Here is a 15,287-nt window from a genome sequence, read left to right as displayed (position 1 = left end):
TGTATCACCTGTGTAGATTGCCATCTCTGCAAAGATATTCCTTTATTGTCACCCCCTGCTTCCTATTATTCCTAACCCCATGGTTGATAACCATAAATCTCTTCTTTGTCTCTATATATTTTGTCATTTTGAGAGTATTATAAAATGGAATTATATACAATATAACCTTTGAGATTGACCTTTTCCACTCAGCATAAAACCCTGGAGACCCATCTCAGTTGTTGTGTAGATCAGGTTTGTTGTTTCTTCATTGCTGAATAACAGTCCAGCCATCTATCTTTTACACCATTTTGCACTGAAGGCTTGTGGTCTCCCGAACAGAAGTCTGTCTCCAAGAACAAGTCCAGCAGCAAGATCACCTGCTGCAGGTGAGTTAGGGGTGGCACTGGAGGTGGGCTTTATATCTCTTCAAACAGACTCTTCAAGTCCAGTTGGTCTGCAAAGTGGAGACGGTCCTGTGTAACTAGTTGGTTTGGGCCCCTGTGTTGCCTCCTTTCTTCTTTTCTGGTCTCCTGTCGGGGAGGGCCTGTGCCTTTGGTCACCAAGCGAAAGAGAACTGCCAGTTGCCCGCGTGCTGTCATCCAGACACAAGCCTCCTCCGCGGGCTCTGTGCGCAGTGGAGGGTCTGGGGAGGTGGCGCTTCCTTGTCCAGCAGCATGTATGCGGAGAAGCACAGGCTTTGATGCTAGACCTGTTCTGAATCCAGATTCAGTGGCTGACAGCCTCTGGGGCCTTAAGAATGTTACTAAATCTCTGGCTGGAGCCTCCGGTTCCTTCTCTGACAAATGCGGGTACACATGCTGTGTACTATTGGGAAGTGCCCACATAAAGCGTAGCACCTGGCATACACGAGACACTGTATAAATCGAGCTATTTTTGCTGTTCTGCTTCTGAGCGTAGCCTTTCTTCAAGTCATCACCTGTTATGCACCTGTTTTAGATGCTGGGCAAGCACCAAGACACGTACTATTCTTAAGGTGCTCTTGAGGCGGGGAGGGGTCGAAATGGGAAACGGAGGCTGGCTCTGCAATGCAGGCCCAGCTGAGGCCTGCCATGGAGGTAAGTACAGGGAGCAGGGAGCCACTGCCTTCACAGCTCACTCTGAGTTCTAGAAATAAATGGGATTTTAAGTGTGGTCCTCTGATTTTTACATCAGGACCAGGATGAGCCCAGCTATTGCTTCCTCGCCAGACTGAGGATTTCAGCCAAGGCCTCATGCTCACTGGTTTTCCTTCTGTGTCCTTTCCCTCTCCCCATGCCCTCTCGTGGTTGTCTGAACAGCTGGACAAATGATGGTCAGTACCTGGCTCTGGGCATGTTCAATGGGATCATCAGCATACGGAACAAAAGCGGCGAGGAGAAAGTGAAGATTGAACGGCCGGGGGGCTCCCTCTCCCCGATATGGTCCATCTGCTGGAACCCTTCAAGGTGCTGGTACAGCCATCCTCCTTGTAGGGCAAACCCCACTGTGAAGAAGGTCTCGCTCTGCAGGCTGAGTCCTCTGCCCAGTTCTCCATGGTTTCAGAGGCCTCACACCTCACTGATTTGTTTTGGAACCTGGTTCCATTTCAATGGAATTTTTTAAGAGCCCATCTTGTGTTTTGGAATGAATCCTAGAGATTCGGCTAAGCAGATGAGCTATCTAGGCCAGCCCAGCGTGTGTGTGTGTGTGTGTGTGTGTGTACATGTACGTACGCATATGTGACAAAGTAGGGCTGTATCCTTATGAATTTATAGCTCACCTCTTTGCTGTAGTTTTATTCTGGTCCTTTGCCCTTTTTGTTTCTTTCCTCCAAGTCTGGGCAGAACATTTGCCCACCCAATAATAAATACTTCTCATGAGCCTTTTTTGCTGCCCTTGCCAGAAAAGCCAAAGTTAAGTCTGTAAATGTCCTTTGAGCCTGTTGTTCATGAGCAGGTGGAGCCTGCCTTCTCCAGCCTTGCACACTCTTTCCCTTCTCTGCCTGTGTGACTTTGAGGGTGGACTAATAGCTTTAGATGCTCTTTGTAAGATCCTGTAATATCATGAAGCCATCAGTATCCCCCCCTCCAGTCCTCTGAAGGTAAATTAAAGTACTTAATTGTTTACCAGCCCACTGTCATCTTACAGGTGGTGCCTGCTTGATTTAGAAGGCTGTTTAATCCCACTGCCTTTCCGCCACTCGATTAGTGTGCTTCTTCCTGAATAACTTCACCCAGACAGGGCTGGGCCAGGCATGTCTAATGCCTTCAGAGCCATTAGCCTGCCCCAGGGTTCCTGCTATTGGATTTGTGGCCACAGATGCCTTTGTGGCTCAGGGCACCATTTTTAATCCATGAGCGCAGGGTGCCAGTGTGCCTGCTGCTGTCCCCTTCCGGACCTGTCCGGGGCCCTTGGACAGGTCTGAGATGATTAGCTTCAGTGCAGTTCTAGGCACCGTGATTGTGAACAACCACTTACTGTCTGCAGCCGATGGGAGAGTTTCTGGATGAGCAGAGAGAACGAGGATGCCGAGGAAGTCATTGCCAACAGATATTTTCAGGAAATCCCGTCTTCCACCCTGAAGGCAGCCACGTGCGGTAGTCAGGGTAGTGAGGAGGAGCAGGAGCCAGAGGACGAGGACGATGGCCTCGGGAACGCCACCGGCGCGTGAGTGTGGCCGGGAGCCCCGGGGCCGGCCGCGCTGAGGGCCTCTGCAGAGGGGCCGGGAGCTGCCAGAGAAAGCCCCCGGTGGGGGGAGCACACCCCAAAAATATGTGTGTGTGTGTGTGTGTGTGTGAGAGAGAGAGAGAGAGAGAGAAAGAGGGAGAGAGAGAGAAACTTCAGGAAATACTCAAGACATCTAGAAAGTTCAACTTTACCAGAAAACCCTGCCCCTGAGGAACATGTCAGTGTGTTTCCCTCAGCCTCTGTTGTGTTCACATGACTGACTAGCTCAATCACCGTTTTCCCCACTTGGCGAGTGAACTCTTCCCAGTAGTATTGGGAGGCCCTTGTTCACATGCACCCTGATTCACTGCGCACTCCTGTTATCAGACGCTCTTCCAGCCCGCCCCCCCACTGCCCAGTGCAACCTTGCATTTGCTAGGATACCTGTCGGAGGGAGTCCTTACCTGATCCACCATCCTCACCCCCAATCCTGGCTGTCAGGCATTTTTTCTTTCCGGAGTAGGGAGAACTCAGGCAGCCAGGGTCTTCTGATGGGACAAAAGCGATCTAGCATGGGGCTCCCTGCACTGTGTTCTAGGTTGCTGGGGTTCCTGGGAAGGAGGAGGTGGATGGGAGGCAGGGACAGGAAAGGATAAAGGGGGGCCTTCAGGTCTTCATCTGCGCTTCACCCACAGCAACCTCTTTGATTGTGTGTTTTCATTTTGATGAAGAGTCCCAGTGCTGGGGAAAAGGAGTTGGAACCACTAACCCAGTTGGGTGTGTGGGGGCTGAGCCAGCCTAGAGCCACATGTGAACCTTCACTCCCACCCCAGGAGGGCTGTCTGCAGCTGGGCTCCTGGATTGTGCTGGGATGTCAGCGCGAGCCACAAAGTTCCTGCAGGTCCCTTCCTGTTAATATCCTTTCTTTCTTTCCCCCCAGTTATGCTTTGTGTCTATGATATTTGCTACTGAGCTACTTTTGGCTGAATTTTGCAGATAAGACTGCACCGTGCCTTGCCTGTGTGGCTGAGTCCTGCTAGGTGATCTGAGCTCAAAATGCTGGAATTAATAGACAAGGAGGAGACAGTGCTCAGTGGATGAAGACCAGGTCTTCAAGGCTGGAAACCACTCTCTTGGGCTAATTCTCTTGGGGCCTGATCCCAGTGTCAGCGAAGGAACTCTCCTGTTTGTGGCTCCAACAGCCTCATCCCACTGGCTGAGCCTGCTGGGTACTCAGGTTCAAATGCAGTTAGTGGTCTCTAGAGAACCCGCTATTCTTTACTAGTGCCTGGCAGAACCCGTCTCACCTGCATCAGAGCCCTTGCTGCAGAGAACCTAGTGTTAGGTGCTAATTTTCCATTTTTAGGAAGAGCAGCAAGTTTCTCCTCAGTCCATTAAGAAAAGATCAGACAGGCAATGCTTCCCCATTGCAAAAGACGTGTTTCTCCACCATCTCCCCACATCTTCTAACATCTAAGAGAAAAAAGGACTCTTGGATCTACAACCTTGCTCTTTTTTAGCGTTGTTCCTCAGGAAGCTTTGCAGTGGGGTTTAGCATCTTCATTGCGAGGCTCATAGGTGAGCTTTTGGTAAAATAATAGATCCCAGGGGGCTGAGCCTCACTGCCCCTCATCCCATCAAACTGATTGGCAGGCCGGCCCACTGTATGCTGTTGGCCTCGTGACAACTGTACGACATTTGGCAATCTGACAGCTGGGCCAGGGCTGGCTTCTTCCTGTTGTTTGTGAAACCCTTAGGACTAGCTGATCAGCAGGCCCTGGCCCCACATAACCTCTTTTGTCTTCTGTTGATTAGAGAGGAACATAATGACATCCTGGCTGTAGCTGATTGGGGACAGAAACTTTCCTTCTACCAACTGAGTGGAAAACAGGTACGTGGCTCTCTACAAACCCCATGGGTGACAGAGCGTGGTCATGTGTGTTAAGGTCTGTTTTCCATTTCAGATGAGATTAGTTATGGTGCACTATTATTGTTTGCTCCTGTTTATGGAGCTTTTACTGTGATACTGTACTGTGCTCAGTGCTGTGCGTACTTTATCTCCTGTAATTCTTACACCCTGTGAGTACTTTCATTATCAGCTTTTTAGAAAGGAACAGACAAGACTCTTAGCAGTGAGATACTGTACCCAAGGTCCCACACAGCAGAAGACATGGCGCTGGGGAGTAAAACCCATATTGGTCTGGCCATAAAGCCTTGGCCTCAGTCATGACCCCATCTTCCTGCATTGGCTCTATACACCTTACAAACACTGATGAGTGCCCAGCCCTTCGCCTGTGTCAGGAGCTGCAGACATAAGGCATAAGACTATGAAGTGTCTCTGCTCCAAGAGCTCAGGCTGGTGTGGACACACTGGGTCGGTAACTACTCGTAATAACCAAACAGTAGAAACAACCCAAATGCGTATCAAATGATGAATGGATAAATAAAATGTGGACGATCAATGCACTGGATTCTGCTTCCCGATGACATGCTGGCACAAGTCTGTAAGAAAAGCCCTTTGTTCTGCTGTGATGATGGATTCAGAAGTGGTTTTCCCTTGGTGTGTGTTCTCTTTCCTCAGATTGGGAAGGATCGGTCTCTGAACTTTGACCCCTGCTGCCTCAGCTATTTCACTAAAGGGGAGTACATTTTGCTGGGGGGCTCAGACAAGCAAGTATCACTTTTCACCAAGGATGGAGTGCGGCTCGGGAGTGTTGGGGAACAGAACTCCTGGGTGTGGACCTGTAAAGTGAAGCCCGAGTCCAACTATGTGGTAAGGAGCAGTTCACGCCATTGGTCTGTTGTTCAAGTAGGCCCTGAACATCAGCCACACTTGGCCACTTGGGTCCCCAATGTCTGCTCATGCCTGGAGAAGGCAGACTTTCCACAGAGAGCTGTGTGCTGACTACACTTTCCCTGCAGGTAGTCGGCTGCCAGGATGGCACCATTTCCTTCTACCAGCTTATTTTCAGCACTGTCCATGGGCTCTACAAGGACCGGTATGCCTACAGGGACAGCATGACCGATGTCATCGTGCAGCACCTGATCACCGAGCAGAAAGGTAAGAGGCGGGTATACCCCTCTGCCTTCCAGATATTGGAAAGAGGGGGGGTGAGAGCTTTGGTACGAGGGCAAGTGAGGCAATAAGGTCTGTCCTTGGTCTTTTAGAAACATGTTGAGCCACCTATTGCTCTATTTGTGTGGAGGTGGGGGACAAGGTGGGCTGCAGGTGCCTTTGAAAATTTAATGAAAGCAACAAACCCTCTCTCAAAAAAACCACATAGAATCACAAAATTTTGCAGACGATTCCAAGGGGGACATGGATTTCCTGACCAAGAAAGGATAGTTTATAACAAGTTAAAACCAAGATGACTGACTCACTTGGGTCTCTGTGGACTGTCTCCTTTTTGGTCAGACTCATTTTCAAGGTGCTTCTCTCTCAGCTGTCTCCACTTGCCTCCTGGGAGGCCCTTATCCCAGAGATGAGGAAGGACAAAATGGGTCACCACAGCCCAGTCAGAAGATCAGGGTTTCAGGCCTACCCTCAGACTCAGGTGGCCCCCTCTGTCCACTCAGGAGACTAAGCTGGTTAAATGGGCTAAGAATCCACTTATTTCAGGGGTCTCCCCAGTGGTGCAGCGGGTTGGGCGCAGCGCTGTGGGCTGTCCGCAGCCTCTGTAGTGTGGGTTCAATTCCTGACCAGCAAGGGAGATGCCCACATGGCGTGGCAGACCTCTCCTGTCTCGCCCGCTACTCCCTTCAGCAGTGTGTTTCAGTCAGTCTGCCTGTTCTGTTCCCCACTCTGTCTTTGGTGAATCCTCTCACCCTCCCATGCCTCTGGCCTATACTCCAGCTCTTATATAAATAAAATAAATCTTTAAAAAAAAAAAGAATCCACTTATTTCAAATGTTGAGTTGGCCACTGTCAGGAGCCTGTGCGTCGGGATCCAGGTTGAGGGCTGTCCTTCAGGTTCAGGGGCATCCTTTTGCCCCCATCTGGGAGGGCCCCTGTTGATTCTAGCTATGGGTGGTACAGGTGTAGCCATGTGGGTAGTGCCCTGGCCTCCCCTCCAGGGACATTTTCTCTACTCTGGTGAGAGGGTGAGAGTGTAAGAGCTTAGTGAATACCAGAAACTACATGTCATTTCCTGTAGTCTGGGGGCTGGGGTTGGTGCATGTCCCCCATTAGTGCCATGCATAGGATTTTTCGATTTGTATTCAGTGAGTGATGGTAGCACTATGAATTTTATTTTCCGTACTCAGTGTAAGCTTTGGGCCACAAAGATTATATACAACTTTGGATCCCAGTGTCTAGCTGATTGTGCATGAGACACTCTTTAAAGAGGTTTTGAAGAGAGTATCTCACTTTAATTGCCAATAGCATTAAGTAAATGATAGCTTTTAATTTCTCTACCTTCCACCTTACTTAACAACCTCTTCTAGAGCTGGATTTTTTTTTTTCTTTGACAGTTCGGATTAAATGCAAAGAGCTTGTCAAGAAAATTGCCATCTACAAAAATCGATTAGCTATCCAACTGCCAGAGAAAATTCTCATCTATGAATTGTATTCCGATGACTCGTCAGATATGCATTACCGGGTGAAGGAGAAGATCATCAAGAAGTTTGAATGTAACCTCCTGGTGGTGTGTGCCAATCACATCATCCTCTGCCAGGTGGGCAGCCACACTGGAGGGTGAATCGGCTTCATGCTTCTCCCAGGGAGAAGCTACCCAACCCATAGTTTTAAAATTGATCATTAAGAAGTAAATCCTTTCCACCAGATGCAGGGGTTGTTCGTAGATTGCCTTTTATTGACATCTGGATGAGTCAGACTTGACTGGAAGTCATGGCCCATCAACTGGAGAAGCAAAGCGCTTTATTATACTGGGATTATATATTTTAATGACTTAAAGCATAAATTCATATCCCACAAAATGAAGATTTGGGGGGGGGTAAACCTACTTAGAAATGTGTATCTTTCAGTTAAACAACAACATTATTGATATCAACTGAAAAAAATAGTAATGGAAGTTTTGCTTCCTAAGGGTCTTTTTTCACAGAAAAAGTGTTCTCAACTTACACTATCCAGAAAACATCTAGGTCAATACAGAGAGAAGCTTGGGGAGATTTTGAGAGAAGCCAACCCCACACCCCTCTTGGAGGTAGAGGTGCATTTTATTTCACGAGACTAGACCTACTGGACCTGAGAGCACGGAAGAAATCCTTCAGGAATCATTGTAGGAAACACTATTAAAATCTCTAAAATTCTAGAACTTCAAGCAGTTTAGGGGTGCCACAGGTTGAACACAGGCATACTTTGGGATGCTGCCTCTGGCTGTGGCTGCCTGGAGGGTCTGTACAGAAGATCTGAGGCGATTCTGTACCCAGCGGAGTGCCCCATGGAGAAGGACTGACAATGCCAGCCACATGGATAGACACCTACGAGTAGTAGTTTTTAATCATCCAGAGGAAGACCTCCTGGGGAGGGCTGGGGACACTCATTCTGTTGAACATCCTGCACAGTGGGGTTTGCTTTCTAGGAGAAGCGGCTGCAGTGCCTGTCCTTCAGCGGGGTGAAGGAGCGGGAATGGCAGATGGAGTCTCTCATTCGCTACATCAAGGTGATTGGTGGCCCTCCAGGAAGGGAAGGACTGTTGGTGGGCCTGAAGAATGGGCAGGTGAGTGCTCCCGGGTTCCCATCGGGCTGACCACTGCATGCAGATGCAGGCAACCAGCTAGTAGTGACCTCCCAGGCCAGGAAAAGGGCTTCTCCCCGACATGGACATGTTAGAGGGTGGCTCAGAGGTTCATTTTACAAGGACAGCTTCAGCCCTGAGAGGCCCTCAAACTCGTAGCATGATGCAACCTCTGGTCCACACGTAGGGTGGATTAGGGGAACAGGTGGGAGAATGTTAGAGATGCAGTTCTGGTGACTTGCTAGAGAGGGCGCAGTGACCATGCTTTCAGTCAGATCTCCATGGGGAGATGGATGGGCTAAGGCTGCTTAAGCCCTAGAGAAAAATGGGCCCTCTGCTCCAATAGATGCAGAAGATCTAGGTTACTCAGAATTAAATGGATTTCTATGTGTCTGTGTGTGTGTGTTCTTTTCTCAAAATAAGAAAAGTTCTAAGTGGGCTACATGGAAACTTGAAAGTGAAAATATAACTGCATTAGTCTGAGCGCCAAGCTGTCTAGCAGATGGCTGTGGCTGAGGCTGTCAGCCCTTTCCTGGGACGGAAGTCATGGCGTATGAGATTAGCGGGGCACAGAGGAGCAATACCAGAAGGGAGGAGAGCCTGCCTCTTTCTCACAGTTCTCCGTCACTTCCAGTGTGAGGCCTGAGAGCATGGACTTTGGGAGCAGGTCAACCTGGGGTCATATTCTTACTTGACTATGCTCTAGCTACGTCACCCTGGGAAGGTCAGTTCACCTTTCTGAAGCTCAGGTTTTACTAATGAGGCTAATCCCATATACTTGACAGGGCTTTCCAAAGCTGGTAGCTGTCATTGTCATCCTCATCATCTTGCTGTGGTTATAACAGATGTCTTGTTCATGTTTACAGTAGCCTCTTCCTCTGTTAGTGTCTTGGGTCTTGCTAGATGGTGTCACTGACCCCTAGTGTGGTTGATGTCATTCACAAATTCCCGGTCAAGCAGTCAAGTGAGTTTGGTTTGTCTGGGGCCTGGTGTTACTTTGGTGACCTCTGATGAACCGTGCTTCTGGTCTATTCCAAAGAAGTGCCGGCTCCTTTTCTCTCCATGCCGCCTTGTCTCTGCACGGAGCCTCTGGGCTGAAAGTTAGTGGGCGTTGTTCTTGGAGAGCACATGGCACTCCAGCACCTGGCCGTGCGCCCAAGTCTTGTTGCCATGGTCACACACTTTTCCTCTGAAATTTCCCCAGATCCTGAAGATCTTTGTGGACAATCTCTTTGCCATCGTCCTGCTGAAGCAGGCCACAGCTGTGCGCTGCTTGGACATGAGTGCCTCCCGCAACAAGCTGGCTGTGGTGGATGAGAACGACACGTGCTTGGTGTATGACATCCACACCAAGGAGCTGCTTTTTCAGGTGACATTGCTGAAAGTGCCAGGCCACAGCCTTTATTTAGATACAGCTTTTTAGGCCCTGCAGGGGGGGCCCCATTCTACTCCCAGCACAGCCCTGGGGAGAGCCATGAGGTATAGGGGTACAAGGGCATGTCCAGAGTCTGAGAGTCCCCAGAGCACACCCTCTCCCTTCAGTCCCCCCCATAAACTTCTGCAGCCAGGGTGAGCCTCTCTGAATGGGCAGTAAGACCCTTCTTACAAGATTCCTGTGAGTATCCCACGAACACTAGTAAGTCACAGGTGGCTCAGTGCAGGGCCTCAGTCTGTGGGTGATGCTTTTGAGGTCTGCTTCTCACTTGCTGGAGACCTCCTATGTCTATGAGTGACCTAAGACACAGTACAGCAACAGGATCACCGTTGTCATCTGGAGGAAGAGAAGGGATGGCTGAGGGCCCTCCCTTCTCTCTATTTCACAAAAAAATGCCGTAAGAGCAGCAGAATGGAACTGTTTGAAGGCTTAGGTGCTCACACACCATTTGGTCCCACGGCTGTAGATAGTGTGTCTTTGGAGAAGAAGGCCTAAAGCCTCCATGCCCGGCACCTGTTGGCCTCAGCGCTGCTTTCTGCCTCTTTAGGGCTTTGTAAGTGGTCAGGCCTGTTTCCTGAAGCGAGTTCCCCCTAAGGTTGAAGCCTGCCCTGACTGGCTTCCCAGTTTCTACAGTTTTCCCAATGATGGAGTAGACCTAGTCCCTTTCTCAGGGCCTCTTTCCCTGGCAGGAATCAGCAGGTGGGGGAAGGGCGTGCTGGAGAAGCACGCTGCCTCAGTAAAGTGGAAGGTGCTCCCTGCCTACCATCAGCCCAGAGGTGACTCTCAGTTGTTAACAACTTGCTCGCCGCATTGGGGAAGTAGAGTGGTTTAGGAGAAAGCAAGCACAGCCTTGGCTTCAGACCTGGGCCCTTGCCTCATTACTTACTGTGTGATCTCCAGCAAGTTAGTCAACCTCTCTGAGCCTTCATTTCTCCTTATCTCTAAAATGGAACTAGTAGTTGCTCCCTCTCAGAATTGCCACAGGACTAAGAAAGATACCATCTATGGCTCAGTGCTTAGCACAAAAGACGGCCCTAAACAGTCTTCTCTCCAGCCTCAATACTCCACTCCACCCAGCTCCTGCAGGTGGGTTGCACGCCTCCAGCTTAGAGTCTTCACCCAGACTTAGAGCCGTGCAGGAGTGGAAGGGCGTGTATCCTTCCCAGGCCCCGCCGCGGGTCCTGGAGCAGACTGCGGAAGGGAATTCTCAGACCTTATCAGGAGATATAAACATTTCCAGTTATCTTTTCCTGCTGATTTTTTCTCCCACTGCCCTTGCCCTCTGCAAATGAAAACAGCTATATTGTTTTTTCGCTCATTGTAAAAGATTCCAGGCAGTAATGTATGAGCATTTGCTGGTCCTGGGACCCCGGCGCTGAGCAGAAAACTGTGAGAGGAGGTGAGGGAAGGGCCTCCCGGGAGGATTGTATTTTTACAGAGTATGAGTTGTAAATACAGAGATAATATATTATTTTCTATTTTAAAATAACTCCGTGTTCTCTGATTATAAAAAACAATGGATATTCATAACAAAAAAATAAATCAGGCAAATAAAAAAATGTAGAGAGCAGCCATAAGTCTGCCCACCCAGAATAATCACCATTAACCCTTTGGAGTTCATCCCTTAAACCTTCTGTGCGTAGCTATGTGTGTTCATTCTTTAACAGGGTGGAGCCCATGGTGCTGATTTTCCCACTTACTGTGTGGTCATTAATGTTTGGGAACGATAATATTTTTCTTATTCAAAAAGTCCACCAAGCACAAGGGCATAGAGGAGCTTGTCTCGAGGCTTCTACCCATTTCTTTCTGACCCCCTTTTTCCCCACCCTGCCGGCAGCAATGCAGGCTTTACAGAGAGGACTTGCCTCAGTGGAGGGGCACCCAGGGCGTGGTCACGGGACCTTTGCCATCCCTGTCTCTAGGAACCCAATGCCAACAGCGTGGCCTGGAACACCCAGTGTGAGGACATGCTCTGCTTCTCGGGAGGAGGCTACCTCAACATCAAAGCCAGCACCTTCCCTGTGCACCAGCAGAAGCTGCAGGGCTTTGTGGTGGGCTACAACGGCTCCAAGATCTTCTGCTTGCACGTCTTCTCCATGTCAGCTGTGGAGGTGCCACAGGTAACCCCAGCACTGCCCGCTCTCAACCCTAGGAATGGCCAAGAACGCTCCTGCAGAGATGCCTTGTGTAATTTGCCATTTTTTCCCCCAGTGGTCAGTTTGCAAAACCACAGTGCAAATGTATCACCCTGGTAGCTTTGTTTGTCTACCTCCCACAACCCAGGAGATGGCTGGGATTGGGTTGCCAACACCTTTTATCACCACGCCTCCTTATAGTCCCCATTTGTTTTTAATATCTGCATTGTCCCGTCGTGGGGATATTCCACAACTTATTCAACCAGTACCTTGTTGTGGGACAATTATGCTGTTTACGGCCCTTTTTTGCCATCGTAGATAGTGGGCATTGTTCTAGCTAAGTCTTTGTGCAGCTCCCAATTTAGCTCCCTGGTATAAATTCCTAGAAATTGCTGGGTCAAAGGCTACGATTATTTGCAAGATTTTAAAACATGTTTCCAGATTGCCTTTCAGCTAGTCTGTAACAGTCTATGTTCCCTCCACACCCCTTCCCTCACTTTCTCTCCCTAGAGTAGCTACTAGTAAAAGGCCCAGCTGGAGTCCACTGCTTCCTCTAAGCTGATGCTCCCCTTGTTACTCCTTGCTGCAGGGATGATTAGTGCCAGACACAGAGCAGTTATTCAGTGGCTGCTAGTGTGATTCAGCTTCAGGATAAGGAAAGAAAAAAAAAAAAAAAAAACAAGCCAGAAAAAGAAGGGAATGAGATGGGGGGAAGAGGGCAGCCGCAGAGGGCAAGAGCAGCCCCTCCTGGACTGTTCTGTGTAGTTCTCATCTGCTCTCCCCACCCCAACCATGCCTCATGTCCACCAGAAGCCCCATCTTCCTTGGTCGCGCCAAAGAGGCTATGCTGGTTGAAGATTTTTCTCCCAAGATTGCCATCCTGACCTCAAAGATAAATGCAGTTTGCTGCTCCCTGACTTGGGCCGGCCCGCAGGAGCCGGAGGGGCGGCTGGGGCTTCCTCTGCCAAGCCCTTAAGCTTCAGAAGCCAGAGTCCCCCAGCCGCACCAAGGCCATCCTGCTGACGCAGCGGGTCCGAGCTGCCAAGGGTTAGGAAAGGCCGCCTTGAGACAAAGGCTATTTATCTGTCGCCTCTGCCTCCAGCCATCCTGTGGTTTTGGCCTAGCAAGAAGGGAGAAAGCATCAGCCCCACTCCAGGGATTTCTGGTTTCCTTTAGAAATTTACATCATCTTATGCAAGAACTGGTTTGTTAGGGCTGCCAAGTGGGGCAGCGTGCCCCAGTCATGCTTCTAGGGAGGGGGTGTCTCCATGCTCAGATTGCAGCAGTGAGATAAAGCAGAGCTCAGAGGACATTTGTTCAGTTAGGATATTTTAGGCCCCCTTCCCCAGCTGGTGTCTCCCAGCCAAGCCCCAGTGTCACCCCTGGATGGCACGCCTGATTCTGATTGCCGATCAGGCCCTGTCCACACTCATGGAGCAGTCAGCGTGGTGACAAGTGCTGCCCTTTGGGTGCAGGAACTCTGGCTCGAGTTCTGCCTCTGCTGCCTAAACCAGCTGTGACCTTGAGCAGCTACTTTTGCTCTGTGGGGACTCACTTTTCTGTGCAATGGGGTTGATTATATTCGTCTTTCAGATTTCGTCTGGCTCAGTTCCTATTATTATTATTAACGTCTTCATTGCCACTGACAGTCTTACATAGCCGACACTGCAAAACACAGACCGCAGAGGCTGCTCCCTAGCACCATTCGGCAGCAAGCTCATAGTGCGCAAGAGGCGGTCACCCTGGGTCTGAACCCTGAAAGGCTGAGAGAAGCAGGGAAGGTGTTGCAAACAAAGGGTAAAGTGGGGTGAGAGCAAGTCTGGAGAGTTGGGGAGACAGGAGGAGCTGGTGCTGAGAACATGCAGGGAGGTATGAGCATGCTGACGTTTGCTGAATGCTTTTCTGTTTTCCAGGCACTTCTCTTGTTTGCCTGTGGCAGCCTGTGGGTGGGGCAGGGCATCAAAACAGAAGCTAATCAATTTGCCCCAAAGTCACACAGCTAGGATGTGGATGAGCCTGGGCTCTAGCTACACCACCCCCTAGTTCATAGCCTGCTGAACCCCACCACCACCATCACCAAGGGGAAGGGTAGGTAGGGCTGGCAGAACAGAACAAATGAGCACAAAGAAGCAGCCACATCTTGCTCAAAAGGAAAAGATTGGCTTCAGTGCTAGAGCTTAAAAAATGGGACAGGAAATTTCAAAGATAAAGGCCCAAATGGAGAAAACAGCACTTCCAGCTCCACATTTGGGAACTATTAGCACAGAGGTACTGACTGATTGATCTCCGCTGCCCGGGAATCCAGGAGAGAGGCAGTTTCCTTCAGCACAAGGGCAGCTCCCTGCTTTATTGAGCTGAGCAGTCCCAGTTCAGATTTGTTCTCATGCACACACACACACGCACACACATGCACACACAACAGGAAGCATCGCAGAGCCTGGAGTCAGGTCCCCCTGAGCTCTAGCCCCAGGTTGTCTGTGTGTCCCTTACGTGTCCTTATGTTGCTCTATGGGCATCTCAGTCAGCTGGGCTCTAACTTCAGGGAGGGATGGTACTACGACCCTGGCTTTCCCCTGGAGGTGGGGAAAAGCAGCGGTGGATGGGTAGGAGGATGGGTCGGAAGTCAGTGCTGCTGAACTCGATGTTCGGCAATGAGTGGGCTGGAAGAGTGAAGAGACATGGGGTGGGCCAGGCCAGACTGAGAAGGGCCCAAGTGATGATGGTGGCGTCGCTCTGCAGCCATTTGGAGTTAGGTCGGTGCATATATCTGGAGGGCGGCTCTGTAGGAATCTGACTCTTTCCCTTGCTCTGAGAATAGTCTTTTTCCTTTGATGAAATCCTGCAGTCTGCCCCGATGTACCAGTACCTGGATAGGAAAATGTTCAAAGAAGCCTACCAGATTGCTTGCTTGGGCGTGACAGATACTGATTGGCGTGAGCTGGCCATGGAAGCTTTAGAAGGATTAGAGTTTGAAACCGCAAAGAAGGTAAGCATCCAGTCAGCATGCGCTGGGATTCGGTCCTCAGAACTTCCCTGGAGGCAGGAGGGCATCCGGGTGACGTTCCGAGGTCAGATGCATCCTGGGGGGCTCTGGCAGTAGCCTGTCAGTGTTCAGAGCTCACCTCAGCCACCCGGCGAGCCTGGACAGGAGGCAGCCTTTCCAGGGTTGCTCATTTGTGGAGCTCAGGTGCTTGTGAGGACCTAATGCAGTCTGTCGTAAAACCTGACACTGAAGAAGCTCCTGGTAGACTCCAGCCAGCACTCCCACTAGCTGTCACATTCATGTGACATCCAGCTAACCCCTGGCACGTAATAGGCACTCAGTAAGCGGCAGATTTTAGTTTAGGTACTAGGCCGTTCATCACCCAGGGCTGTTTTCCGGATACTCTAAAG

General features: G+C 50.0%; 1 protein-coding gene across 2 annotated transcripts in view; it reads left to right on the top strand.

Moving 5' to 3' along the window:
• The window catches only part of IFT122 (intraflagellar transport 122), a gene marked incomplete at both ends in the record, with an annotated part of 55,333 nt that overhangs the window by 13,041 nt on the left and 27,005 nt on the right, over nt 1–15,287 (top strand). The window contains 11 exons of one of the 2 annotated variants that reach the window (XM_084248442.1): nt 302–368; nt 1,281–1,427; nt 2,449–2,628; nt 4,444–4,519; nt 5,210–5,401; nt 5,551–5,689; nt 7,099–7,301; nt 8,169–8,306; nt 9,529–9,693; nt 11,682–11,879; nt 14,740–14,880. In XM_084248442.1, the coding sequence (XP_084104568.1) occupies nt 302–368; nt 1,281–1,427; nt 2,449–2,628; nt 4,444–4,519; nt 5,210–5,401; nt 5,551–5,689; nt 7,099–7,301; nt 8,169–8,306; nt 9,529–9,693; nt 11,682–11,879; nt 14,740–14,880 (1,646 nt within the window). The remainder of the gene's footprint in view (nt 1–301; nt 369–1,280; nt 1,428–2,448; nt 2,629–4,443; nt 4,520–5,209; nt 5,402–5,550; nt 5,690–7,098; nt 7,302–8,168; nt 8,307–9,528; nt 9,694–11,681; nt 11,880–14,739; nt 14,881–15,287) is intronic. The other variant, XM_084248443.1, reaches the window with a different exon arrangement.

The sequence above is a fragment of the Talpa europaea genome (genome assembly GCF_964194135.1).
Source record: "Talpa europaea genome assembly, chromosome: 11".
Lineage (NCBI taxonomy): Eukaryota > Metazoa > Chordata > Mammalia > Eulipotyphla > Talpidae > Talpa > Talpa europaea.
This window is presented reverse-complemented; position numbering and strand designations above follow the sequence as displayed.